Source organism: Terrapene carolina, unplaced genomic scaffold, assembly GCF_002925995.2.
Source record: "Terrapene carolina triunguis isolate 2854851 unplaced genomic scaffold, T_m_triunguis-2.0 Scaffold389, whole genome shotgun sequence".
Lineage (NCBI taxonomy): Eukaryota > Metazoa > Chordata > Testudines > Emydidae > Terrapene > Terrapene triunguis.
In genome coordinates, this window is record NW_020664740.1 from 3,971 (window position 1) to 30,467 (window position 26,497).

The window sequence follows — 26,497 nt, forward strand, 5'->3', positions numbered from 1 at the left end:
TCAAACCCCAGCCTCTGCAGCCAGCCCTAAAAAATGTCAAATGCCCTCAGACAAAGGAGGAAATACATGTGCTTTTCCCCATCTGAGCCCACTTGTGAACCTGACAACTGCCCAATTGCTTCCTCAAAGGCCATGTGTTTCTGCAACTTTCCCTTTGTCAAAGGAAGACTGGATGCAGCCAATAGCTCCTGACTGTGTTATTTCACGTGTCCACCAGAGTGGGTCGCTAGAGAGTAACATGAGTTGTTCCTTCATTCGGGAAGGTGAACTTATGCCCCTTCTAGGCTCTGCTAGCTCTGGAGTTCAGGAATTGGGTTCAACCTCTCCAAAAAGCAGCACTGCCAATAAAGCGCTAGGAAGGGCTGTGTCTGTTTTAATCCTGAAATGCTCAGAGGGGGCAGCAAGTACAAGTTATTTTGGTGAATTGTGGAGTACAATCATTTATGCGGGAAAAAATGCCCCTGATCCGCTGCTCCTGCAGCAAAGAGATTTCTTTATTGCAAGAAATGTGTCTAGTGGCAACCTTTTTTGCAGGACAGTATACCTTGCTAGATATGTGACACCAGATGGCGCTGTTACACAGTCTTCCAAGTTGTTCAGAGTGTGCGAGTAAGTGTTTTGGGAAAACATGCTGTGTGGTTGTTAATTTTGGCTATGCAGGGGTCCGAGGAAAGGGAGCTAGCTGTGTGAGTAGCAGGAGAGTTTGATGTCTGTCTTGCTCTCTGATTAAATTGTTGAGGCAGATTTGGTTCTTGGGATATGAGCATTGGTGCTGGGAAAAGATTCCTGAAAGAGGGGTTTGCTTGCATGCAGTTTGTGATCACCTCTGTTTCAGGACAGGTGTTGCTGTAAATAAAACAAGTTATGCTTTGTAACCTCAGACTCCTCATCACTGATTTCTCCCGTACTGAGAAGCTGAGCTGCAAGTGCAGGACATCTGCTACTGCTCAGCAAAGTGTCAGCACTGGTGTTGGGAAAGAGACAACAGTATTATAGAAAGCTGTTGGAGTAGGGAGTGTTGCCTGGTGTTGAAAGACTGATTAAAATGCTGTCTGAAATCTAGTGTAGCAGCTACACTATGTATAGGAAGCAGCTGTTACACTGAAGGAGATGGTGTGGGGAGGTTTTTGTATTGGTCTGTATCACTGTGAGAGGGGTATCATAATGCTGTTGACAATAATAATCTCCAACATCTTCAGCTTCAACTCTGTTGATTGTGAGTGTGTAATCGGTGCCAGATCCACTGCCGCTGAACCGGGTTGGGACCCCGGATTGCAAGGTAGAAGCACGATAGATAAGGAGCTTCGGAGCTTGTCCTGATTTCTGTTGGTACCAGGCTAAGTAGTGAGTGCTACCACTGGTGAGGCTTGAACTGGCTTTGCAGCGGATAGTGACTGTGTCTCCAGGAGACACTGCCAGGGATTCTGGAGTCTGAGTCAGCACAATGTCCCCGCTGGAGTCTGAATTAACACAAAGAACGTCAGTTAGCATATACACGTACAGCCTTTCTGTATAGTGTCACTCTCTCTCATGTGTGTGTGTGTGTGTGTGTATATATCAGTATCCTGTTTTAAAATACACAATATTTTGTCCTTATAAATATTCACATGTGCCTCTTTACATTCTGATAATAGCAAATTTTCTGAAAACGATGCTAACATTGTTTAAGCTGGTTCTTTCATTCCTTGTTGCTTCTAATTTCTTGTGTTTTTTCTGAAACCTGTTTTTTCTCTTAGTTGCACTTAGAAGGAGACAAGCATTTTAGAAGTTACTGTTGCTAACTGAGGAATGTTTATATATCAATATATCTACATCTCGTAAATTTTTCCATAGTTCGCTGTAGCTTAAATCATCCAGCACCCCCTTTATTTGATTCTTACCCTGGATCCAGAGCACTAGCAGCCAGATGAGCTGAGCCTGTGACATCATCTTGCTACGTCTGAGTGGCCCGATGCTGATCAACAAACGGTAACGAGTGACACGGATCATTTATAACCGCTCAGAGCTGCAGGGCAGTGTCAGTTGCTTGTGAAATATGCAAATTTAGTTCAGAGATGAAAATTCCCAGCTGACCTAAAAATGTGCAGAGAAAGGGAAGTAAAAAGGACTAAGGAGGAAACAGGCAAGGTCAATGCGATGGCCCCTGGGGCAGCCCCGCCAATCTGTGTTCCAATGAGGCAGTTCTGATGATAGTGAAGGTAGTGCCCAGATGTCCATAGCTGGATCAGGACCCTATTTTGTTGGGTGCCAAACAACCGCATATTAGGTTACAGTCACTGTCCCTCACTTTGTGTTGAAATGGCATTTGTCAGGGTGCAATGGGAATAAATGTTCTCAGCCTGTCAGTATTACCTTACTGCTCATTTACATTTAATGACCATAGAATCATTTTTCCGCTAGGAATCTCCTCAAAAAGATATCGATGTGATCTCCCTGCATTAGGGGATCTATGCAGGGGCTAACCCCCCCCCCTTACCTGCTACTCGCTTCTGAGTTTATTAGTCATAACCTTAAAGACCCTATTGTGATGCACAGGGTTGTGGGAACCTTAGTTTCCTTACTATTCTGCCATTTAAATCCCAAAGGTAGCTGTAGTGTACAAAAACAGGCTTTATTAGCTCTCAAGCACACACACACATGCTATCGCAGTAGGAGTAGAGCATTTCAAAACAAGTGTATTTACCTAGAGTTAAGAAATGGTTGCGAGGGATCAACGACCAGGCTTCAGGGGGGTCCCGCCTTCCGTCTAGCTGCTGGGGAATTTAGCTGTCAGATCCTTGCCCAAAGAAAGCTTCCGTGGACTGCTCCAAAGCAAATTCTTTGGTCTGATCTTTTATAGCTAACTTCAAACAAAGCACATAACCTATTGTGACTCCTAGTGGGTCACCAATTCTCCTACTTTCAGCAAAACTACTCATTATCTCTTATCACAACATTTCTAGTCATAATAATAAAACATACATGTTAGAGGCACCTAAAACCAAGGTCGCTGTCCAAACATTCCTTCTATTTTCAAGGAACATTCACTTCTTAGCCCATCCTCCCATTCCGGCAGCAAAAACTGCAAACATGCTATTATTTGGCCTTGCCTCTCAGAGCCCAAGATTTTCCTAGCTATGTGTTGTTGGGTTTTCAGCTAGCAGCGGGTGAACATACAAAATTGCTGACTGCAGTACTGTCAAATTCTGGGGTACGACACAGGAATGTCAAATTCTGGGGTAACAATTCCCGGAGATTTAAAGTTAGACTCCTCAGTCAATATTTTAACAGCTAAAATATTTTGTCTAATTTTCAAAAGCATGGAACGGCCAATGGGCGATGCTGGAAAGGTGGTTGAATGTGGCCATCTGGTGTCAGTTCTGTGGAAGTTCAGCTTCTTGTTTAAAGGAGGTTAAATATGCATAGTAGCCACTCAGGAAACATCCCTTCTCTGTGCCCTGGTGCAGGACCATATAGAGTCCCTGATCTTTGCAACTCTCACTAATGACAACGGGATTATAAATGGTGTCAGAGACCTGCCTGGAGCATGTGGTTCTGCTGCTGCTACCATCCTTTGGGATTCCTTTTGTGGTTGGGTCATTTTAAATTTTGCCTAGAGAGGCAAATGCGAGAGAGAGAGATCAGCACAGTTGCTGGCCATGCTACACACACGTTCATCCTGGCAATGCCACCTGTTGTTTGGGTTGTACAGCCACTGTACTCTGTGCAGATTAGGCAGTGCTCTACGTGCTTTGTGCGGCTGCAGCCTGTTGTGTGAGAGTTTCTTGCACTATGGTATAATAGAGCATAAACCGGGGTATGGTTGGCCTTAGGTAGGAATGGATACACTGAACTGAACAGCTCAGCAAGGGTTTTGTATTGTGTATATCGTTACGCAATGGGTATCATAACCTTATTGATAATAATAATCTCCATCCTCTTCAGCTGATTGTGAAGGTGAAATCCTACTCTGATCTATTGCACTGAAATGGGTGGGAATCCCCGTGACAAGATAGCAAGCATGATACATTTGAAGTTTAGGATTTTGCCCAGTTTTTTGGTGTTCGCAGGCTAAAGCACTGCAATGCCTGCTCCGGCCTGGCAGTCAGTGGTGACTCTGCTTCCTGGAGATACTGACCCAATCTGCCCCGATGTCTGAAATTACAAATATAATCTGAATTAACACAGGGGTGTGATCAATCACAGAAAACAATATTCTGTCATAAATGATTGCACGTGCGTTACACCATGTAGCCTGGAAGGGATGCTGATGTTCCATTTAAGGAGGATTTTTCAATCTAAAACCTTGTACCCAGTTGCTGATAACATTATTTCCCCTGTTATTTCTCTGCAATGACATGTAAAAATTCATCCATTACTGTAGCTCTCTGAGGAATGTTCATGGTTCAATTTACAGCATTTGCAAATTTTTGAATGGGCTTCTTCTGCCCACATTAAAGCTCAGGACTGTGAGTGAAATTGCTTCCAGTTCCAGTGCCACTGACCAGGGCTGGGACCCCAGATTGCAATGTGGAAGCATAATAGATAGGAATTTAGGAGCTTGTTCATACTGCAGTGGTGCCAGGTGAAAATGTTATTCATTCTGCTGCTTCTGGTAAGGTTTGAACTGTCCTTGCAGATGATGACTGTGTATCCTGGAGACACTGACAGGAATTCTATAGTCTGAGTCATCACAATTTCCCCGTTGGAGTGTGGAATCATGGGAGGTCACAGTGGTTTGGTCAGGTGCGGCTCTGTAGGTGAGTCCTGACCTAAGTCCCTCTAAGCTGCACGGCCGGGCGGCGGCCCAGCAAGCTCTCAAGTGCGATGCACTTCAGGTGTCCCTCCTCCCACTGCCGTGCTGCTCCTGCCCTCTGCCTTGGAGCTGCTCCCCGGAGCCTCCTGCTTGCTATGCAGAGCAGGCGGGAATGGGGGTGCTGATGTCCGGGTTCCCACTCCCCTGTCCCTGTACCCTATCTCTGCGGGGGGGGGGGGGGGAACGAAAGGGGCCCAGGGGGGGGACAGAGAGAGCTTGCTGGTGGCTGCTGTCTGCTTTGAGTGCCAATCTACTTAAAAGGGCAACGTACAGCACCAGATTCTTTGGGCTGCCTTTGGCCATCATCTGAAATTCTGCACTTTAATTCAAACAATGCCTGAATTTGTCTTTTTCCATTGTGATTATAGAGTCATAACACTGTAAATTCATGTGTAAACACTGGAATAACAGTAACCTCCACCGAAATGCTGCTGGTGGAGAGAGAGGGCTGGGTCCTCTGTAGAATAAGGAAGAAAAAGGGCCCCTTTCAGTGAGGAATGTTTGTCCCTGATGAGAGTGTTTGTTGGTGTCTGCCATTTACCACTGATAAGCCCCCTCATTTTGTAGATGGTTCCTTGTTCACCACGAGCAGCTGCGTCTTCTGCTTGTGTTGCCAGATTATTAATATAATGACGTTTGTCCGCTCTCACAAGGCGTTTGACCTCCCAGTGTGCCTTGCTATACTGCTTGCGATATTTGTCCGTTAGCTTCTGGGATTTTGTGTCTAAAATGTTTTTCTTCAGGGCTCATCTGGTTTCTATGGTGTTCCATGTGCTGGGTGTAATCCACTCCTTCCTTCTCTTCTGCCTGTAGCCTAGCTAAATTGCTGTTACTTTGTCCCACTTCTTGTTGATCTCCTCATCTGCATACCCCTCCTCTTCATCAAGGTCTGCAAGTGCCTGAAACCTGTTCTTTAACTGCAGTATGAAGGCTTTCTCTACTTCAGGGGACTTTACCTTGTCAATGTCATAATGTCTATGTCCTTTGTTTGGACCCACACTTCTCAGTTTTAGCTTGATGGAGGCTATCACAAGGTGGTGGTCGCTGCCAACATCTGCACCCCTTCTCACTTTCACATCTGTCAGTGAGTGTCGCCATTTGCCATTGATCATGATATGGTCAATCTGGCTCTGATCTCTGCCATTTGCAGAACACCATGTCAGCTTGTGCATTTCACGATGTTGAAATAGGGTTCCGCCGATGACTGGGTCATTCCTATTCCAGAAACTAACAGGCCTCTCTCCATTTTCATTCATGCTTCCACACCCATGTCTTCCCATTGCTCTGTCGTTGTTTGTGTTCTTCTTACCGAGCTTGGCATTCAGGTCTCCCATGACAATAGTTAGGTATTGGCGTGGTACTGTCTATAACTCTGCTTGTAATGTAAGGTAGAATTTGTCCTTTACTTCTTCATCATTGTCATTTGTGGAAGCATAGCACTGAATCAGGGTGATATTATGTTTTCCTTTCAGTCTGGCTGTCGTAAGTCTGCTGCTGCTGGATTTCCATTCAGGCAGGGAATGCTCCACTCCTTTCTTCAAAAGGATGGCCACACCCTCATAGTGTTGTCCATCATCCCATCCCGAATACAGCAAAGTTTTTCCTGAGGCTGTTGTTAATCTTTCTGATCCCATCCATCTGCTCTCACTGACACCCAGGATGTGTAAGCTGTAGCGTCTCATCTCTGCTTTGACCTGAGCTAGCTTCCCTATTTCGTACATTGTCCGTACGTTCCAAAAACCAAGTTTGGTTTTTGTCTTGATGTTGAGCACTTCAGTCTTCATGCCAGTGGCTTCCTTTCAGCATTCACCACTGGTAGTTATACAGGTCCTTGACTCCCGAAAGCCATCACACATAGTAATTTCTCTGTCGCTGTTTCCGTAATATATATATATTTTTTACAGGACAGGGTTGGCCCTGTCCCTAACCCCCAACCTGGAGGACCAGGGTGTTTGTTTTGTCTGGCCCCTCCCCCACAGACCAATCCGGCATGGTTGAACCTACTAGGAGCAAAAAGCCCCCGCCGGCGCAGACTCTGGGGATCGTTAGAGCACACAAGCTGTCCCCCCACAACAAGGGACGGACACTAGAGGACAGTAATTAGGAGGCGAGTAAAGTAATTTAAAGCCAGAAATAAAAAAAGGCCACTGTGGTTTTGGAGAAGTTAAAAACTATTCTGTGTGGAGGGAAGATTCTCTAGCAACAGACTGTCTGCTAAATTATGTGTATTACATGGTTGAGACAGCAGGTATGTGTGTTTCTGGGGCTGAAAGTTTGCCCCCGAATAACGTGTAGCATTTGCACTGAGAAGGCGGCTGTTTGAAGGAAGCAGCTGTGACACAGAATGGAACGGACAGGGAGGTTTTTGTATTAGTCTATATCACTGTGAGAGGTGAGCTATAGCCTTGCTGACAATAATAATCTCCAGCATCTTCAGCTTGAACATTGCTGATTGTGAGAGTGAAATCGGTTCCAGATCCACTGCCTGTGAACCGGTCTGGGATCCCAGTGGCACGTGTGGAAGCATAGTAGATAAGGAGTTTAGGCGCTTTTCCTGATTTCTGTTGGTACCAGGCTAAGTAGGTATAAGCACCTGTAATGCCTGCACTGGCTTTGCAGTTGATGGTGACTCTGTCTCCTGGAGACACTGCCAGGGATTCTGGAGTCTGAGTCATCACAGTCTGCCCATTGGAGCCTGAATTCACAAAGAGACTAGAAGTTAACACAAGTACAGATCTAGTCAATCAAACTCAACGACATTGTGTCTGTAAAATATTCCCATGTGCGTCTTTACACAATGACTCTCCCTACTCAGCTGGGCATGATGCTAACATTGAGCTCCAGACACTGTTTCATTCTAACTGTTTTGACTATGGCTCATAATTTTCTCAAACATCTTTGTCTTAATTCCAGCTAAAATAAGTTAAAGATTTTCATAAATCAGAGTCAGTCCTGGCACCTGTTTATTCCCTAACATTAATATTTTGGTAATCCCTGAACACCTCTAACAGTTTTGGTCCATTTCTGCCAGATGCTGTACAAACAATAAGTGATAGTCCCTGCCACAAAGAGCTAACTAACTAAATGGATTTTGATTGACCCATAAACTATAATCTACAATGTACAACGTTTCTAGTTCTTTTAAGCTTTTCTAAGGATCATTTTACTTTTAATTCATCAAATTCCTTCTGGGTTTGATCCTTACCCTGGATCCAGAGCACTAACAGCCAGATGAGCTGAGCCTGTGAGATCATCTTGATATGTCTGAGTGGCCCAGTGCTGATCAACAAACTGTAACGAGTGACACGGAGCGTTTATAACAGTTCAGCACCACAGGGGAAGGGTGTGAAATATGCAAATAGGTTCAGAGATGAAAATTCACACCTGGTCCATGAACATGTACAAAAAAGGAAGTGAAAGGACCGTGGGTGACATAGGCAAGTTCAACCAGTCACTCCTGGGTACAAGTGTCTCTGTTAAAATGACATTTGTCTGGGATTACAAAGAATAAAAGTTCTCAGCATATTGTGATTTCTGGGATGCTGGTTAATATCACAGCTACACTGGAGATCTCCTCACAACTTGTGATACAAAGTGGTGTGATCCACCTTTGACAGAGAAACAGTACTGGGGGGTGAGGGTCTTCAAGCAGGGAGAATCCTCAGTTAGCAAAGGTAAATCCTGATTAGCCCAGTCAGTGCCATTCCTGCTCATCCTCATCTAAACTGTGAAAAGTTTCAGTTCTGCTGAATTGATGTTTTCCAATGAAAAACCATTTTGTCAGAAAATTCCCATCCCTCTCCAAGTTTCTCCTTTGCTTCAGTCTGATATTTAACCTATTTGATGAAATCAGCAATATTAGTAAAAAAATAATTTTGACCCAATGAGCTATTTTCTTCTCCCTTTAAAAGGTAAATTCAGATGCATGTTTGTGGAAAAGGAGCTAAATGCTAAACAATTCTATCCAACAACCGATGAGTAATTAAGTGTTGGCGTCCCTGTCCTGAGGAGCATACGTTGTAAATAGGGGAGATCTTTGTTTTAGAAGATGAGTAAACTGAGGCAGAGAGAAATGTTGCATCCAAGGGTGCCTAGTGAGTTAGTGGATGAGATGGGAAATAGACCTCATAAACTTCTTCTAGACTTATTCCTGAACCGTTCTGTCTCAGTGACTCCTTCTGTAAAATGGGATGATAGTGCTATTGGGAGGGTTTGTCTGGTCAGTGCTCTGACCTTAGCAAATACTATTATTGTTCATTCTGTGTTTCTATTAAGCCATACACTGAAATGCTACCATCTCTGCAGGGAATCTAGGCATGTCAGTGCGTCGGGGCTATCTGGGGAAGGGCCCAGGGAAGGCAGGGGAGGTGTGATGATTTACTACTAGCCACAGCCTGCAGTCCTTTATCCCGAGCGGCCGTGGCGCGCAAAACAGTTGTTTCACGCGCCGCTGCTGCTCCTCCCTCCCTCCTAGGCTTGAGAGCCTGGGGGGAGGAGGCAGGGCTGGGGATTTGGGGAAGGGGCGGAGTTGAGGCGGGGCCGGGGATGGGGGTAATTAAAAAACGGGGGGAAGGGGGCGGCCAAAATTGTTTTTGCTTTGGGCGGCAAAAATCCTAGAGCCGGCCCTGCTTGTATGGGGAGGCAGGCAGTCACTCTGCTCACACAATTTCTGGATGCTTTATATATTGATCTTGTTTTGTACTGTTGGTAGGAAATTGGATCCAGCCTATAAGAGCTCCTCAATAGTTAAAAGGAAGCCACTGAGTATATTAAGAATCACCCTGTAAATTCCAGTCTTTGCGCTACTGCAGTGAGGGAGTTGTAGAAATGGAAGGAAGACATGGACATTGGGGTGAGGTGTCTGAAATTCACGGACACTACGTCAATTTGAGGCAGCAGCAGTTGGAGAGAACACTCTGACTTTCTACAGGCAACAGCTGTTACAGTAAGGAACAGAAACTGAAGAAAGCAGGGAGGTTTTTGTATTGGTCTGTATCACTGTGAGAGTTATAGCCTTGACAATAATAATCTCCAGCATCATCAGCTTCTACGCGGCTGATTGTGAAAGTGAAGTCAGTGTCAGATCCACGGCCACTGAACCGGTCTGGAACACCAGAGACACGGGTGGAAGCGCCATATATGAGGAGCTTAGGAACTTGTCCTGATTTCTGTTGGTACCAGGACATGTAGCTGCTAACACTGGAACTGGCTTTGCAGTTGATGGTGACTCTGTCTCCTGGAGACACTGCCAGGGATTCTGGAGTCTGAGTTATCACAGTCTGCCCACTGGCATCTGGATGAGAGAAAAAACATTATAAGACCAGCCAAATGAAATACTATTATAAAAAAATTATACTACGAATATGTAGTGTCTAATTTTCATTTAACCACCTAGTTTCATTGCTTGTGTCCACTAGAAATATATCTGCCTGTGATCTCATGGGATGAAGAATTAAGGTACGTTTGATGAAGAAATCTACGATAAACACTGGTGAGAGATTATCATCTTAATCTAATATCTCCCTTGATGTTCTTACCCTGAATCCAGAGCACTAGGAGAAAGATGAGATGAGTCTGTGAAATCATTTTGGTCCCTCTAGTCTGACAGACAGTGAGAATCTAAGGTTGCAAGTCTAGCAAATAACACTTTTATATGTGCCCTGCATTGCAAGGAATCGTCCTGTGGGTGGAAGCATGCAAAGCAGCCACTCTGTGTAAAGGTCCATTCCCTGTGCCCCAGTGCAAAGAAAGGGCCTTGTATAGCCCTCAGCCTCAGAGTGCAGCTCCTGTTGATGGAGCTGAGTATTGCACACATGGACTTGGCTTTGGCCTTATTATCAACATGGCTTTAATACCCAGTGTGTGTGTCCGTATCGTTGGTAACTTTGAGCCAGAACCTGAGAAGCTTGTTTTTGCTATCCCTTCTATTGATATCAGTGGGACTGCTTGTGAGGTGAGATACCACTCAGTGTGTGTGTCCTGATCTTCCAGTTCCAGGACACACAACTTGTTCAACAGCCCTTTTAACCCTCTAATCTTCCTCTCAGGACACTTGCCTGTGAACAAGATCCCTTCAGGGCCTCCCACTTCTGGGTTTGAAAAACTACTAAGCTTTTATTTAACCAGAATAAGCACTATAGTAACATAAGAGTTTTCTCTGCATCCTACTGCCAGAGGGAAAGTGTGATCTTATAAGAGCCCAGCAGCGCTTCCCTTCCCAATCACAGTCTAGCTCTCCAACCTCTTCTGTGATCCTGCGCCCTCTCTCCTAAGGAGCCAACCAATGACCCTTCGAATTCAACCACCCCACAGAGATCCAAGTGACCTATCTGGATGGAGTGTCTGTCCAGGAGTCCAAGACTGTGTGTCTGTGCACCTAGTAATCTGGTCTTCATCCCACAATATACTGCATCATACAACTCAGCTTAACATCTCTTGTCCTATAACAACATCTCATATCATCTAATTTCTTATTAACATCATCTCATCTTTACAGTGAGTTTGGCTTTGTCTACATTAGAAAAGTTTTGCTGGCAGAGCTATACCTGTCAAACTATATTGGTAAATCCTCCTAGTGTGGATGCAGCTTCTCCCAGCATAAAAGTGCTTCTGCCAGCACAGTTTACACCAGTTCCCTAAGGGACATCATCTATACTGGCCACAACAGTTCTAGGCCTGCATAATTGCATTTACACTGGGTTTTATAGTAACGTAGCTATGTTGGTGAAAAATCACACCCAGACTGGCACAGCTGTGCTGTGAGAAGTGTTAAGTGTAGCTCAGGTCTAAGAGTCATAGATCTTTGCCCTGTATTTGCAGTGTTTAGATTAGAGTTGGTCCTGTACCGAAATCCCAGATATGAACGGCTCCAAATGATGGAAGAGTTTGTCTGTGGAATGTGACTATTATGATTGGTTGCTCTCTCTATGAAGGAGATAATCGTCAAATCAACTTCCAGTGTGGATGTGGATCTCCAGTGTCTGTCTCCAATGTGTGTGTCGTGGCCCCATCGGTAGCTTGGGCCTTCAGCAGATTCACAGAGGGGTCTTCACAAGGATCTTTAATTTCACAGTGAATCATCCCATGTAGTTATAATTCTTCCTGGGCGGAGAAGTGGTATATTAGGGGCTTTAAGAGACAGTGAGTTGAACGGGATCTAAACAACTAGAGATTTTTCTGAAGAAAGGTGCAAGGATCCTTCTCTAGAGCTCTTCCCAATCTATTCAGTTGCCAGGGTCCGTTGTAGAAGAGGCAGTACATCCAGCCCAAGATTTCAGCACATCCTGGGGGATGCCCATCGGTTGGGGTCATCAGTGTGCGGGGGAATCCATGCTTCTGTGCTGGCTCCAGGGCAGTCTGCTCTTGTCCCTCAGCCCTGACCCACTGGGATGCCAAGGCTTCCCCTGGCCACCGTCGTCTGGAACCCGGACTTCCAAGGGCTTTTCCCCACAACACAGGAGCTGTGGAAGAGTTAATGTTGCATCAGGCTGAATTATGTCACTGAATGCTTTTTTGCTGGTATTCAAGTTGGACAGACAATGAGCTCTGCCACTCAATTGCTGGGAGAGCTTGTCTAAGTGCCTTCCCCTGTCCCTGTCTCAGCTTCCTTATTAGTAACAACAGTGACCCTGTACTGATAGCACTTTGAGATCTGTGCACAGAGAGCAGTAGATAAGCACTAAGTATGTTACTTCATAGCACATATAATTTCTAAGGGGTTTTGCTACACAGACCTACTGGGTCCCAGGGGTGCTGGGACACTCTAACTCATCAGTCATGATGACTGCTAGCTACTGCATGTTTCTTCCCTTTTACATGTTTTTACAGGTTAAGAGGAAGGAAAATCTAAATGATGGGATCCTGTCTGTGGCGTATTTGATGGACTGTCAATGTAGAGTTTCATGCTGTCCTTAGGAGCCAAAGTCAATGGACTTACTTCCAGTTTATGTCATCTTAACTCAGATGGATCTAGGCCTTGTTTGTTAGGGTTTTATTAAATTTAAATTGGCTAATAGCAAAAATGTTTTTTCTCAAACCTTTCTTCTCTCTCTAATTTTTCCTCCATTGTGTCAACTGATGGGAGCAGAATAGTGTTGTCATGTGACAGAGTAGAGCAGAGACAGGCACTCTGTTATTGTGGATGTAAAGGGGAAGCTCTACTGAGGTTTCTGGGCATAGCCTAGTTCTCTAGCTCCCATACTGACCACACACGACCTGTTCTACTTACGGAAACCCAAAGTCTTTCTCAAAGTTCTGGGCTTAGCAGTTACAGAATGGATTACTGATTGGGCTAGAAGAAGCAGAGGGTGCCTTTTAAGCAAAATGTAAAAAAATAAATAGCCTGTCAAGACAATCTGAGTGTTTATTACATATGCAGGGATTTTTCTATTAATCTAACTCTTCTCACAGTTTACAGTTAACAGAGACGTTGGGAGGCTGGGCTGAATTTAACATTAGACTAATGTGGAGTATTTTCCATTCAACAGAAACAGAGATTTGAGATTTGCAGTTTGTGAGTTGAGACGTTTTAAAGTAATGACAGAAAGAGGCTGCAGAAAGCGCTGGGGACCATGGTAATGCTGACAGTAATGAACTCCCGCATCATCTGTTTGAGTCTACTGGTTGTGGGAGTTTCATCAGGGTCAGACTCACTAAAACTGAACTGGTCTGGGATTCCCAAGGGACAGGAGGCAGAATAGGAACTAAGGAGAGTAGGTGCTTGTCCAGGTTCCTGTTGGCACCAGACATTTTCAGTGAGAGCGAAGGAGGGAGGTTAAATTACACCTCTGTCCACCCGTCATGTCCCTTGGATGTTGGGAAGGCTGGGAGGAGGGGGTGAGAATAATTAAGAGCAGAACTGATGAGGGTGGGGTAGGCACATCTGATTTATCTGCATTCCTTCCAAGTGGGTGGAGTGGTTTTACTATCATGTTAACTTTGTTATAAACGACTTAGCTGAAATTTCAGATGCTGCAGAACAGCATGGGTAAGTGTTGCCATCTAGTGGCCATGACAATGTTCTGTAGCGCTATTTGAAGGGTTTGAAATAATACATTGAATATAATGGGCCACGTTCTCAGATGCCGTGATTGCATTGACTTCAGTGGATGTAGGCTTGCAGAGATTTTGGCCTGATGCTCACACATATAAAGATATAGGAGGATATGCTGGAATTCTTTTAGATACTTGCTAACCAGACAAGTGTCGATGTGAATGACCTCCATTCTAACATGTTAATATCAACATTTCAACAGGTTAAGATAGTGAAGTAGGTACTTTTTTAAAAGGTCAGCTTTGATTTTATTATAACAGTGTTTGCTGCTTTGGACTTTTATTTACTGGATGGCTCATTCATTTGTAGAGCTGAGATCTATAATTTCTGCACTTTGTACGCTCGTTAAGAAGCTGCTAGACTTGCACTGTAACATCCAGCTTTAAGTGCAGCACCGTTTATTAGCAGTGATTATAAGGGATTGATCCTCCACTGGTGTAAAGTAGCTTAGTTCACTTGACCACGGGGCTATGGGATGTTTTGATGTGGGTCTCTCTTACTCTCTTGTTGAACTTGTTCCACTTTAGTGCAATAATTAAATATTAGTTGAGCCAGAGAGAGAGAGTGAGAATCTCACACAATAGTCCCTCGGTGGATCTGGGCCCCACTGACTTCCCCAGGTTTTGGATCAGGCCTTTACATCTGAAAATGTTCTTTCTCTCTTTCCAATTTGAAATGAGACAGAGGCAATCAGAAGCTGGTGCAACTCTGAGGAATATTCAGGACTTGATAGACTAGAGTTCTGACTCTTTTTTCATTTTCCTTTAAAGGCCAATTATACTTTTAATTTGTCCTGTTCCCTCTTGGTTTAATTTTTACCCTGGATCCACGGCACTAACAACCAGATGAACTGAGCCTGGGAGATCATTCTAATGCATCTGAGCTGTCCAGGGCTGATCATTAAATGATGGAGAGTGAGACACAACGTTTTATAACCGCTCAGAGAAGGAAAGAAAGATCAGGTAGTTCTGAGTATGCTAAGCCTCCCGTCTCATCCATTGTGTCAGAGGCTCAGCCCTTAGACATATAGGGACAGATTCTACCATGGCCAGATACAGGTAACTCCCATGAAAGTCAATGGGCCTGATTCTGATCTCAGTTACACTCGGTTATATTCCTCTAGAAAGATTAATAGATTCCAAGGTTGGAAGGGACCATTTTGATCATCAAGTCTGACTCTCCTGTATAACATCTGCCCATAGAACTGCCTCAAAATAGTTCCTAGAGCAGAACTTTTAGAAAAACATCCAATCTTGATTTACAAATCATCAGTGATGGAGAATCCATCACGACCTTTGGTAAATTGTTCCAAAGGTAAATAACATTCAGTGTTAGAAATGTATGCCTTATTTCCCGTCTGAATTTGTCTAGCTTCCAGCCATTGGATCATATTCTACCTTTCTCTGCTAGATTGAAGAGCCCATTATCAAATATTTTATCTCCATGTACGTACTTACAGACTGTAATCAAGTGACCCTTTAACCATCTCTTATTTAAGCTAAATAAGAGACTCAAGAAGCTCAATTGAAGAAAGCAGGTTGGAATTAAGCAAGAAGATTTAAGATTTTTGTTGTGGATCCTATGGCGCCGATCCTGCTCTCATCGATTTCATTGAGAGAACTAAACCTGTCCCCGCAGATCTCAGTGGGAAGTAGTAGGAACTGATACACTGAACAGAACAGCTGAGGGAGGGTTACGTATTGGTTGTATCATTTTGCAAGGAGTATCATAACCTTGTTGACAATTGTAATCTCCATCATCTTCAGCTGGTTGTGAAGGTGAAATCATACTCCTGGTTACTGCCATTGAAAGGGGTGGGAATCCCAGTGGCAAGACAAGCAAGATAAATAAGAATATTAGGATTTTGTGTGAATTTCTGCTGGTTCCCTTCTAAAGCATTGATAATGCTTCTACTGGCCTTGCAGTCAATGGTGCCTCTGTTTCCTGGAAATATTGGAAGGGATTCTGGTGGCTGAAACAACAACCAAAATCTAAATGAACATAGATGTGTGATCTATCACACTCACCTAGATTGTGTTATAAATGATTACATGAGCATTATACTGCATGGCCAGGCACTGAAGCTAATGTTACACTTAAGAAAGATCTTTCAGTCTAAATCCTAGTTGCCTGGATGCTAACAACATTATTTCCTGCTATTTCTTTGCACCTTTCAGCTGGAAATGTTTGTGCTTAGCTACTGTGTGAAGGTTTGTGAAGGTTTTAGGAGGTTCCCACTGGAGTTCACTGGCAGACCCAATGGAAAGGGGACTGGATCCATTCTCCACATCTCTGAGCTGCCCGTGTGTCTCTTCTCAGTGATTCACTTATAATGTTAGTTATGTTGTTTCCCCTGGAACTCCCTATCTCACTTCTTAGGTACAACTGTCCTTCCCCTCTCCAAGGCCCTGCATTTCTACTATGTTTCCTCTTACAGGGAAACTGCCTGGGTTCCATCTCCTGTCATACCAGGCATCTACCAGAGTGGGTCACTAGATGATGAGTTGAGTTGTTCCTGTCCAACATCTGGAAGCTGTAGAGCTCAGGGCATCACTTCTGCTTCCTACCCCAGCAAAACTATCTGTAAAGCACTGGGCTGACCTGAAATGCTTGCAGTCTTTTTAGGGCAGTAATTCATCATCATTATGTTCCCATATCGCCTCTGGCGCGCTTTAGGGTGGCAATGAAGCTCCTCCACTCCTGTCTGTTTCTGGCAAGTCTTTCAGTGGTTCCCCAGCTGTGCCCCAGGTTTTTCAGCTTGGCTTCCACAGCTCTTCACCATGTTTTTTTTGGGCTCCCTTGTTTTTGCTTGCCTTCAGGTGTCCATCTTTTTGCCACTCTGGTGATGGAATCAGTTTCCGTCCGAAGCACATGGCCAATCCATCTCCAACGCCTCCTGGCAATGATGGTGCTCAGATCCTCTTGGCTGCACTGTGTGACTAGATCTTGGTTGAGATTGTTCTGTTTGGACATGTCATACTTTCTCATTTCCCAGCATTCTGCACTATAAAGTAATGTTGAAAGTACGCAGCTCTGATAAATCTTGAGTTTGCTTTTAGTTTTCTATGTTGATGATTTCCAGACTGTATTTAAGCTCCTGAAGGTGTTCCTGGCTTTATTGATTTTCTTCCGGGTGTCCTGGTTTGATCCTCCATCCTGGCTGATGGTGCTGCCCAAATATGTGCATGTTTCTACATTGGTGAGAACATAATCCTCTATCCATACTGGTGAGGTGAGGCAACATTAAAGGTAATGTTATCTGTCTTATTGCAGTTGACTTTCAGTCCAATTTGCTGGCTGAGTGTGTTGAGTCGAGTTGTTTTCTCTTGTATATGGTATTGGGTATGTGATAGGAGAGCGACATCATCTGCAAAGTCCAGTTTTTCAAGAGATGAAAAGGGTGTCCATTTAATGACTCTTGGCATGTCTTTTGCTGCATTATCCAGTCGATGGCAATGTTGAAGAGGTTTTCAGACATGACACACCCCTGACGTACTCCTGTTTTGAGTTCAAAACTAGCTCACTGTGATCAACACTGCTGTAAAATTGAAATAAAAGCTTTTGATGATGTTGATTATACAGATAGGGATTCCATATACCTGAAGAATGCAGTGTAGGCTGGTCCTGTGAATGCTATCAAAAGCTTTCGCAAAGTCTATGAAATTTATGTAGAGTTGCCGTTGCCATTCTAAGCATTTCTCTATTATGTTTCGTAGAGTGAAGATCTTATCTGTGCATCCACGCCCTTTCCGAAAACCAGCTTGCTCTTTTCTGAGAACGCTATCGACTGCCTCTGATATACGCTGGACTATGATCTTACATGATACTTGCTTGGCACAAATAAAAGTGTGTTACCATGCCAGTTATTACAATCAGGGAGAGTTCCTTTCTTTGGTATCTTCACTATAACCTCATTGGTCTTCTCATCGGGCACTTTTTCCCAGACGGGGGCCAGGATAGATGCTGCTAACTCAAGATTTACCTTGAACAATTCTCCATTCAAGTTATCCGTGCTGGGAGCGTTCCCATTTTTTTAAGGATTTGATGGCTTGAATGATCTCTTTCTTAATTGGGGTGTCTGTGTTGATATCAAGATCTTTTTCTGCCTCCTGGATGTTTGCTTCCTCTTTAGGTGGCTCCATGTTCAGCAATTCTTTGAAATGCTCTGTCCAGCGCATTTTTGTTCTTTTTCAGTTGTTAGTAGGTGTCCTTGTTTGTCCCTGATGAGTGTTTGTTGGTGTCTGCCGTTTACAACTTATAAGCCGCGTCATTTTGTAGATTCCTTGTTCACCACAAGCAGCTGCATCTTCTGCTTGTGTTGCCAGATTATCAATATAATGCCATTTGTCCACTCTCACAAAGCGTTTGACCTCCTGGTGTGCCTTGCTATACTGCTCGTGGTATTTGTCTATTAGCTTCTGGGATTTCATGTCTAAAACGTTTTTCTTCAGGGCTTGTTTGGTTTCTATAGCATTCCATGTGCTGGGTGTAATCCACTCCTTCCTTCTCTTCTGCCTGTAGCCTAGATAAATTGCTGTTACTTTGTCCCACTTCTAGTTGATCTCCTCATCTGCATTCCCCTCCTCTTCATCAAGGTCTGCAAGTGCCTGAAACCTGTTCTTTAGCTGCAGAATGAAGGCTTTCTGTATTTCAGGGGACTTTAGCTTGTCAATGTCATAATGTCTATGTCCCTTGTTTGGTGGACCCACACTTCTCAGTTTTAGCTTGATGGAGGCTGTCAGAAGGTGGTGGTCACTGCCAACATCTGCACCCCTTCTCACTTTCACATCTGTCAGTGAGCGTCGCCATTTGCCATTGATCATGATATGGTCAATCTGGTTCTTATCTCTGCCATTTGGAGAACCCCATGTCAGCTTGTGAATTTCAAGATGTTTAAATAGAGTTCCGCCGATGACTAGGTCATTCATATTACAGACGTCAAGAAAACTTTCTCCATTTTCATTCATGGCGCCACACCCATGTCTTCCCATTGCTCTGTCGTTTGTATTCTCCTTACCGACCTTGGCATTCAGGTCTCCCATGACAATAGTTAGGTCATGGCGTGGTACTCTCTCTAACTCTGCCTGTAATGTAAGGTAGAATTTGTCCTTTACTACTTCATCACTGTCATTTGTCAGAGCACAGCACTGAATCACTGTGATATTATTATGTTTTCCTTTCAGTCCGGCTCTCATAAGTCTGCTGCTGATGGATTTCCATTCAAGCAGGAAATGCTCCACTCCCTTCTTAAAAAGGACAGAAACCCCCTCATGGTGTTGTCCATCATCCCATCCAGAAAAAAGCAAAGTTTCTCCTGAGGCTGTTGATAATCTTTCTGATCCTGTCCATCTGCTCTCGCTGACACCCAGGATCTGGAAGCTGTAGCGTCTCATCTCTGCTGGGACCTGAGCTAGCTTTCCTGTTTCGTACATTGTCCATACGTTCCAAAAAACAAGTTTGTTTTTTGTCTTGGTGTTGAGCACTTCAGTCTTCATGCCAGTGGCTTCCGTTTGGCTTTCACCACTGGCAGTAATATAGGTTGTTGACTCCTGAAAGCCATCACACACAATAATGGTCGATTTCTCCATCACTGTTTCCGTAACGTATTTTGTTTTTTACGGGACAGGGTTTTTAGCCCTGTGCCTAACCCCCAACTGGAGGACCAGGGTGTCTGTTTTGTCTGGTCCCTCCCCCACAGGCCAATCTGGCATGGCTGAATCTACCAGGAGCAAAAAGCCCCCGCCGACACAGACGCTGGGGATCGTTAGAGCACACAAGCTGTCCCCCCACGAGAAGGCACAGACACCAGAGGACAGTAATTAGGAGGCGAGTAAAGTAACTTAAAGCCAGAAATAAACAAAATGCCACTGTGGTTGTGGACAAGTTAAAAATGCTTCTGTGTGGAGGGAAGATTCTCTTGCAGCAGCCTCTCTGCTAATTTATGTGTATTACAGTGTGGAGAGGGCAGGTATATGTGTTTCTGGGGCTGAAAGTTTGCACCCAAATAACGTGTAGCATTTGCACTGAGAAAGCAGCTGTTTGAAGGAAACAGCTGTTACACAGAATGGAACGGAACAGGGAGGTTTTTGTACTGGTCTGTATCACTGTGAGAGGTGAGCTATAGCCTTGCTGACAGTAATAATCTCCAAAATCTTCAGCTTGAACGTTGCTGATTGTGAGAGTGAAATCGGTTCCAGACCCACTGCCTGTGAACCGGTCTGGGATCCCAGTGGCACGCGTGGAAGCATAGTAGATAAGGAGCTTTGGAGCTTGTCCTGATTTCTGTTGGTACCAGGCTATGTAATGAGTGCTACCACCCGTGACGCTGGAACTGGCTTTGCAGTTGATGGTGACTCTGTCTCCAGGAGACACTGCCAGGGATTCTGGAGTCTGAGTCATCACAATCTGCCCACTGGAGCCTGAATTCACAAAGAGACTAGAAGTTAATACAAATACAGATCTAGTCAATCAAACTAAACAACATTGTGCCTTTAATATATTCCCATGTGAATCTTTACACAATGACTCTTCCTAGTCAGCTGGGCATGATGGTAACATTGAGCACCAGACACTGTTTCATTCTAGCCCTTTTGCCTACGGCTCGTAATTTTCTCAAACCTCTTTGTCTTAATTACAGCTAAAATAAGATACAGATTTTCATAAATCAGAGTAATTCCTGGCAACCGTTTATTATTTAACATTAATATTTTGGTAATCCCTGAATGCCTCTAACAGTTTTGGTCCGTTTGTGCCAGATGCTGTACAAACAATAAGTGACAGTCCCTGCCACAAAGAGCTAGCTAACTAAATGGATTTTGATTGACCCATAAACTATAATCTACAATGTACAACATTTCTCGTTCTTTTAAGCTTTTCAAAGGATCATTTTTACAAATTCCTTCTGGGTTTAATCCTTACCCTGAATCCAGAGCACTAACAGCCAGGTGAGCTGAGCCTGCGAGATCATCTTGATACGTCTGAGTGGTCCAGTGCTGATCAACAAACTGTAACGAGTGATACGGAGCATTTATAACAATTCAGCACCACAGGGGAAGGGTGTGAAATATGCAAATTGGGTTCAGAGATGAAAATTCACACCTGGTCCATGAACATGTACAAAAAGGGAAGTGAAAGGGCCATGGGTGACATAGGCAAGTTCAACAGTCGCTCCTGGGTACAAGGGTCTGTGTTAAAATGACATTTACTTGGGATTACAAGGAATAAAAGTTCTAAGCATATTGTGATTTCTGGTTAATATCACAACTACACTGGAGATCTCCTCACAACTGGTGATACAAAATGGTGTGATCCACCTTTGACAGAGAAACAGTACTGGGGGGTGAGGGTCTTCAAACAGGGAGAATCCTCAGTTAGCAGAGGTAAATCCTGATTAGCCCAGTCTGTGCCATCCCTGCTCATCCTCACCCACACTGCGAAAAGTTTCAGTTCTGCTGAATTGATGTTTTCCAATGAAAAACCATTTTGTCAGAAAATTTCCATCCCTCTCCAAGTCTGTCCTTTGCTTCAATCTGGTATTTAACCTGTTTGATGAAATCAGTAATATTAGTCAAATATTATTTTGACCCAATGAGCTATTTTCTCCCTCCTTTAAAAGGTAGATTCAGTTGCATGTTTGTGGAAAAGGAGCGTGGTGCTAAACAATTCTGTCCAACAACTGATTAGTAATTAAGTGTTGGCGTCCCCTGTCCTGAGGAGCATACATTGTAAAGGGAGAGATCTTTGTTTTAGAAGATGAGTAAACTGAGGTAGAGAGAAATGTGCATCCAAAGCTTCCTAGTGAGTTAGTGGATGAGATGGGAAATAGACCCCGTAAGCTTTTGATACTGAACTCTTCTAGGCTCATTCCTGCACCCTTCGGTCTCAGTGGCTCCTTCTGTAAAATGGGATGATAGTGCTATTGGGAGGGTTTGTCTGGTCGTTGCTCTGACCTAAGCAAATACTATCGTTGTTTGTTCTGTGTTTCTATTAAGCCATACACTGAAACACTACCATCACTGCAGGGAATCTAGGTATGTCAGTGTGTGTGGGCTATCTGGGGAAGGGCCTGGGGAAAGGCAGGAGAAGTGTGATGATTTACTACTAGCCACAGCCTGCAATCCTTTTATCCTTGGTGGTGAGGATGTGCAATGGTTACAAGCCAGAAACTGAACTGGGGTCAGCTCTTTTTCTCTCCTATTTGATATTGTCTGAAATAAGGACCAGAAGCTGTAGGTTATTGGACCATAGAGAAGTGATTCAGGAAATGTAGTGTAGACAATCCTTCTCTCTGTCCCATCTGAGACCAGCCTTAAGGACATGCATGCACCATGTTGTGGAAAGGGGGGCACCTGCTTTGGGGCTTGTATGGGGAGGGAGGCAGTCACTCTGCTCATTCTGCTTATGAAAGTAATTTCTGGATCCTTTATATGTTGGTCTTTTTTGTAATGTTAGTAGGAAATTGGATCCAGCCTATAAGAGCTAATACTCCTCAGTAGTTAAAAGGAAGCCACTGAATATATTAAGAATCACCCTGTAAATTCCAGTCTCTGCGCTACTGCAGCGAGGGAGCTGTAGAAATGGAAGGAAAACATTAATGGTGGGGTGAGGTGTTTGAAATTCATGGACACTCCATCACTTTGAGGCAGCAGCAGTTGGAGAGAATACTCTGATTTTCTACAGGCAACAGCTGTTACAGTAAGGAACAGAAACCAACGAAAGCAGGGAGGTTTTTGTATTTGTCTGTATCACTGTGAGAGTTATAGCCTTGACAATAATAATCTCCAGCAGCATCAGCTTCTACGTGGCTGATTGTGAAGGTGAAGTCAGTGTCAGACCCACTGCCACTGAACCGGTCTGGAACACCAGAGACACGGGTGGAAGCACTATATAAGAAGAGCTTAGGAGCGTGTCCTGATTTCTGTTGGTACCAGGCCATGTAGCTGCTAACACTGGTACTGGCTTTGCAGTTGATGGAGACTCTGTCTCCTGGAGACACTGCCTGGGATTCTGAAGTCTGAGTCATCACAGTCTGCCCACTGGCATCTGGATGAGAGTTAAAACACAAGAATAAACAAATGAAATACTATTATAAAAATAAATCTGCAAATATCTAGTGTCTAATTTTTATTTAACCACCTAGTTACATTGTTTGTGTCCACTAAAAATCTATCTGCCTGTGATCTCATGGGATGAAGAATTTAATGTAGGTTTGATGAAGAAATATACCATAAATATTGGGGAGAGATTATCATCTTAATCTAGTATCTCCCTTGATTTTACCCTGAATCCAGAGACCTAGGAGACAGATGAGATGAATCTGTGAAATCATTTTGCTCCCTCTAGTCTGACAGACCGTGAGAATCTAAGGTAGCAAGTCTAGCAAATAACACTTTTATATGTGCCCTGCATTGCAAGGAACCGTCGTGTGGGTGGAAGCATGCAAAGCAGCCACTCTGTGTAAAGATCGGTTTCAGAGTAGCAGCCGTGTTAGTCTGTATCCGCAAAAAGAACAGGAGTACTTGTGGCACCTTAGAGACTAACAAATTTATTAGAGCATAAGCTTTCGTGGGCTACAACCCACTTCTTCGGATGCATATTGAGTGTAGCCCACGAAAGCTTATGCTCTAATAAATTTGTTAGTCTCTAAGGTGCCACAAGTACTCCTGTTCTTTTTGTGTAAAGATCCATTCCCTGTGCCCCAGTGCGAAGAAAGGGCCTCGTATAGCCCTCAGGCTCCGAGTGCAACTCCTGTTGATGGAGCTGAGTATTGCACACAGGGAATTGGCTTTGGCCTTGTTATCAAGATATGCTTTAATGCAATACCCAGTGTGTGTGTGTCTGTATCCTTGGTAACTTTGAGCCAGAATCTAAGAAGCTTGTTTTGAGTGAAAAGCCCAAAGTCTGACAGACCCCATTTCCTTATGAAAGGACAGCAGTTGCATTGGTACTGTCACACTGTATAGGAAGCAGATGTTACAGTGAGGAACAGAAACTGAAGTAAGCAGGGAGGTTTTTGTACTGCTCTGTATCACTTCCGAGATGGTGCTGACAGTAATAATTTCCAGAATCATCAGCTACTGATTGCGAGAGTGAAATCAGCGCCAGACCCCACTGCCACTGAACCGGCCTGGGATCCCAGAGGGACGGGTGGAAGCCCTGTGGATAAAAAGCTTTGGAGCTTGTCAGTGGTTAGGGCACTCACTTGGGTTGTGGTTCCCCACCTCTATTCAAGTCCCCTGTCTGCCTGACAAAGAGAAGGGATTTGAACAGGGATCTGCTGCATCTCAGGTGGGTGCCCTAACCACAGGGCTATGGGATTGGTGCAACTCTGAGGAATATTCAGGACTTGATAGACTAGAGTTCTGACTCTTTTTTTCATTTTCCTTTAAAGGCCAATAATACTTTTAATTTGTCCTGTTCCCTCTTGGTTTAATTTTTACGCTGGATCCACAGCACTTCCAGCCAGATAGGGTGACCATTTTATCGGGACTGGCCCGATATTTGCTTATTTGTCCCACGTCCCGACCTACCTTCGGTTGGGACGCGAATTGTCCCGATCTTTTGCCTCTGCTCAGAGGCGGAGCGGGCTCGCGCCCCCCCACCCCAACACCGCCCCCTCCTTCCCCCATTGGATCCCTCCCCAAATCCCCTCCCTGGCCCCACGCCCCCAGCCCTGCCCCTTCACTGCCCCATTGGATCCCTTGCCAAATCCCCGCCCTGGCCCCGCCTCTTCCCCTAGCACGCCGCATTCCTCCTCCTCACCCCTCCCTCCCAGGCTTGCGCTGATCAGCTGTATGGCAGCGCAAGCGCTGGAGGGAGGGGGGAGGTGGAGACGGAGCGGAGGCATGTTGGTGCGGGTGGGGCAGGGCGTGGAGCTCCGGCCGCCTCTTTTTTTTTTTTTTCCCTTGCTGTTGTGGGCCCCCGCGTCCCGATATTTCAGCTGTGTGATATGGTCACCCTTCTGGGAGATCATCTTGATATGTCTGAGTGGCCCGATGCTGATCAACAAACGGTAACAAGTGACTTGGAACATTTGTAATCATTCAGCGCAGCAGGGGGAGGTCACATGGGTGTGAAATATGCAAATTGGACTCAGGGATGAAAATTCACACCTGGTCCATAAACATGCACAAAAAGGGAAGTGAAGGGGCAATGGGTGAAATAGGCAAATTCAACCAGATGCTCCTGGGGACAAGAGATTCTCTGTTAAAATGGTATTTGTCAGGGAAGCAAGGGAAGAAATGTTCTCAGCATTTTATTATTACTGAGATGCTGGTTAAAAACATGGTTATACAAATGATCTCACAATAATGATCCAAACTGATCTTTGTTGGGAAAGGCTTCAGTCAGGGGTAAAACCCAAAGCAGAGATGAAGCCTGATTAACTTAATCTATGCCATTCCCGCATGTCCTCATCTACACCTAGATATCCAGATTAGTGCTGCTACACTTGCTGCAGCATTGTCTCTAGTAGAGGAGGGCTGGACACAGCTCCTTGTTATGATTTATTTGTAATGTGTAGAATTAACATGTGCTGATCTGGGATCAGGGCCCCATGGGACCAAGTGCTGAACACCCATTATGAACAATTAGTCCCTGCTCCAAAGATGCTACAACCTAAGAGTCTAAGTACAGTAACTCCTCACTTAGTCGTCCTGGTTAACATTGTTTTGTTGCTGATCAATTAGGGAACATGCTCCTTTAAAGTTGTGTAATGCTCCCTTCTAACGTCGTTTGGCAGCCGCCTGCTTTGTCCACTGCTTGCAGGAAGAACAGCCTGTTGCAGCTAGCTGGTGGGGGCTTGGAACCAGGGTGGACCGGCAGCCCCTCTATCAGCTCCCCGCTCCCCTAAGTTCTCTGTGCAGCAGCTGCCGGCAGGCTAGCAATTGCAGCTATTCCTCCCCCCACTGCAGCGGCGGCTCCAGGCACCAGCGCTCCAAGCGCGTGCCTGGGGGGTGGCCTGCCGGTCCCTGTGAGGGCGGCAGTCAGGCAGCCTTCGGCGGCGTGCCTGTGGGAGGTCCGCAGGTCCCCCGGATCCAGTGGCAATTCGGCGGCGGGTACGCCGAAGCCGCGGGACCGGGGACCTCCCGCAGGCATGCTGCCAAAGGCTGTCTGCTGTGCTTGGGGCGGCAAAAAAGCTAGAGCTGCCCCACTGCCATGTGCTGCTCCTGCCCTCTGCCTTGGAGCTGCTCCTGGAAACTCCTGCTTGCTGTGCGGGGGTGGGGGGAGGGAAGGAAGAGGGGGGTAATGTCAAGGTATCCCCCTCCCCCCTGCTCCTGCACCCCGCTTACCCCATCTTCCATAGAGCAGGGGACACACACCAGGGCTCAGGACGGAGGGAGCTTGCAGCAGCTGGTTTCAGCAAGCTGATCTAATAACAAGGCAGTGCACGTAAAAGGGGAAATGCGCATATCTCCCTCCATTCCTGCTGCCTTGTAGAGTGAGAGAGTTAACTCTTGAGGGCTCAGCCAATTCCTAGTTCATCATTTAGCAGTAAGGGAAATATCCCACCCTCTGACTCCTCCACCTCAACCAAGCTTCACAATCATCATCACTGTGTACCAGTATTAAATTGTTTGTTTAAAATAAATACTCTGTGTGTGTGTGTGTGTGTGTGTGTGTGTATGAGTGACAGGGTTGGGACTCACCAC

At 44.9% G+C, this 26,497-nt stretch overlaps 2 gene segments (V, D, J or C); both read right to left on the minus strand.

The window, feature by feature from the left end:
- Positions 1-1,146: 1,146 nt before the first annotated feature.
- On the minus strand, positions 1,147-1,929 carry LOC112125463 (the record flags this gene model as incomplete). The annotated part of the segment is given in 2 exon segments: positions 1,147-1,460; positions 1,881-1,929. Coding segments are annotated over 2 exon segments (363 nt in total), but the record flags the coding sequence as incomplete, so codon positions are not given.
- A 1,647-nt stretch (positions 1,930-3,576) lies between these two features.
- Positions 3,577-20,814, minus strand: LOC113407789. The segment is given in 4 exon segments: positions 3,577-3,592; positions 18,462-18,582; positions 19,940-20,266; positions 20,766-20,814. Coding segments are annotated over 4 exon segments (513 nt in total).
- Between the last annotated feature and the right edge of the window lie 5,683 nt (positions 20,815-26,497).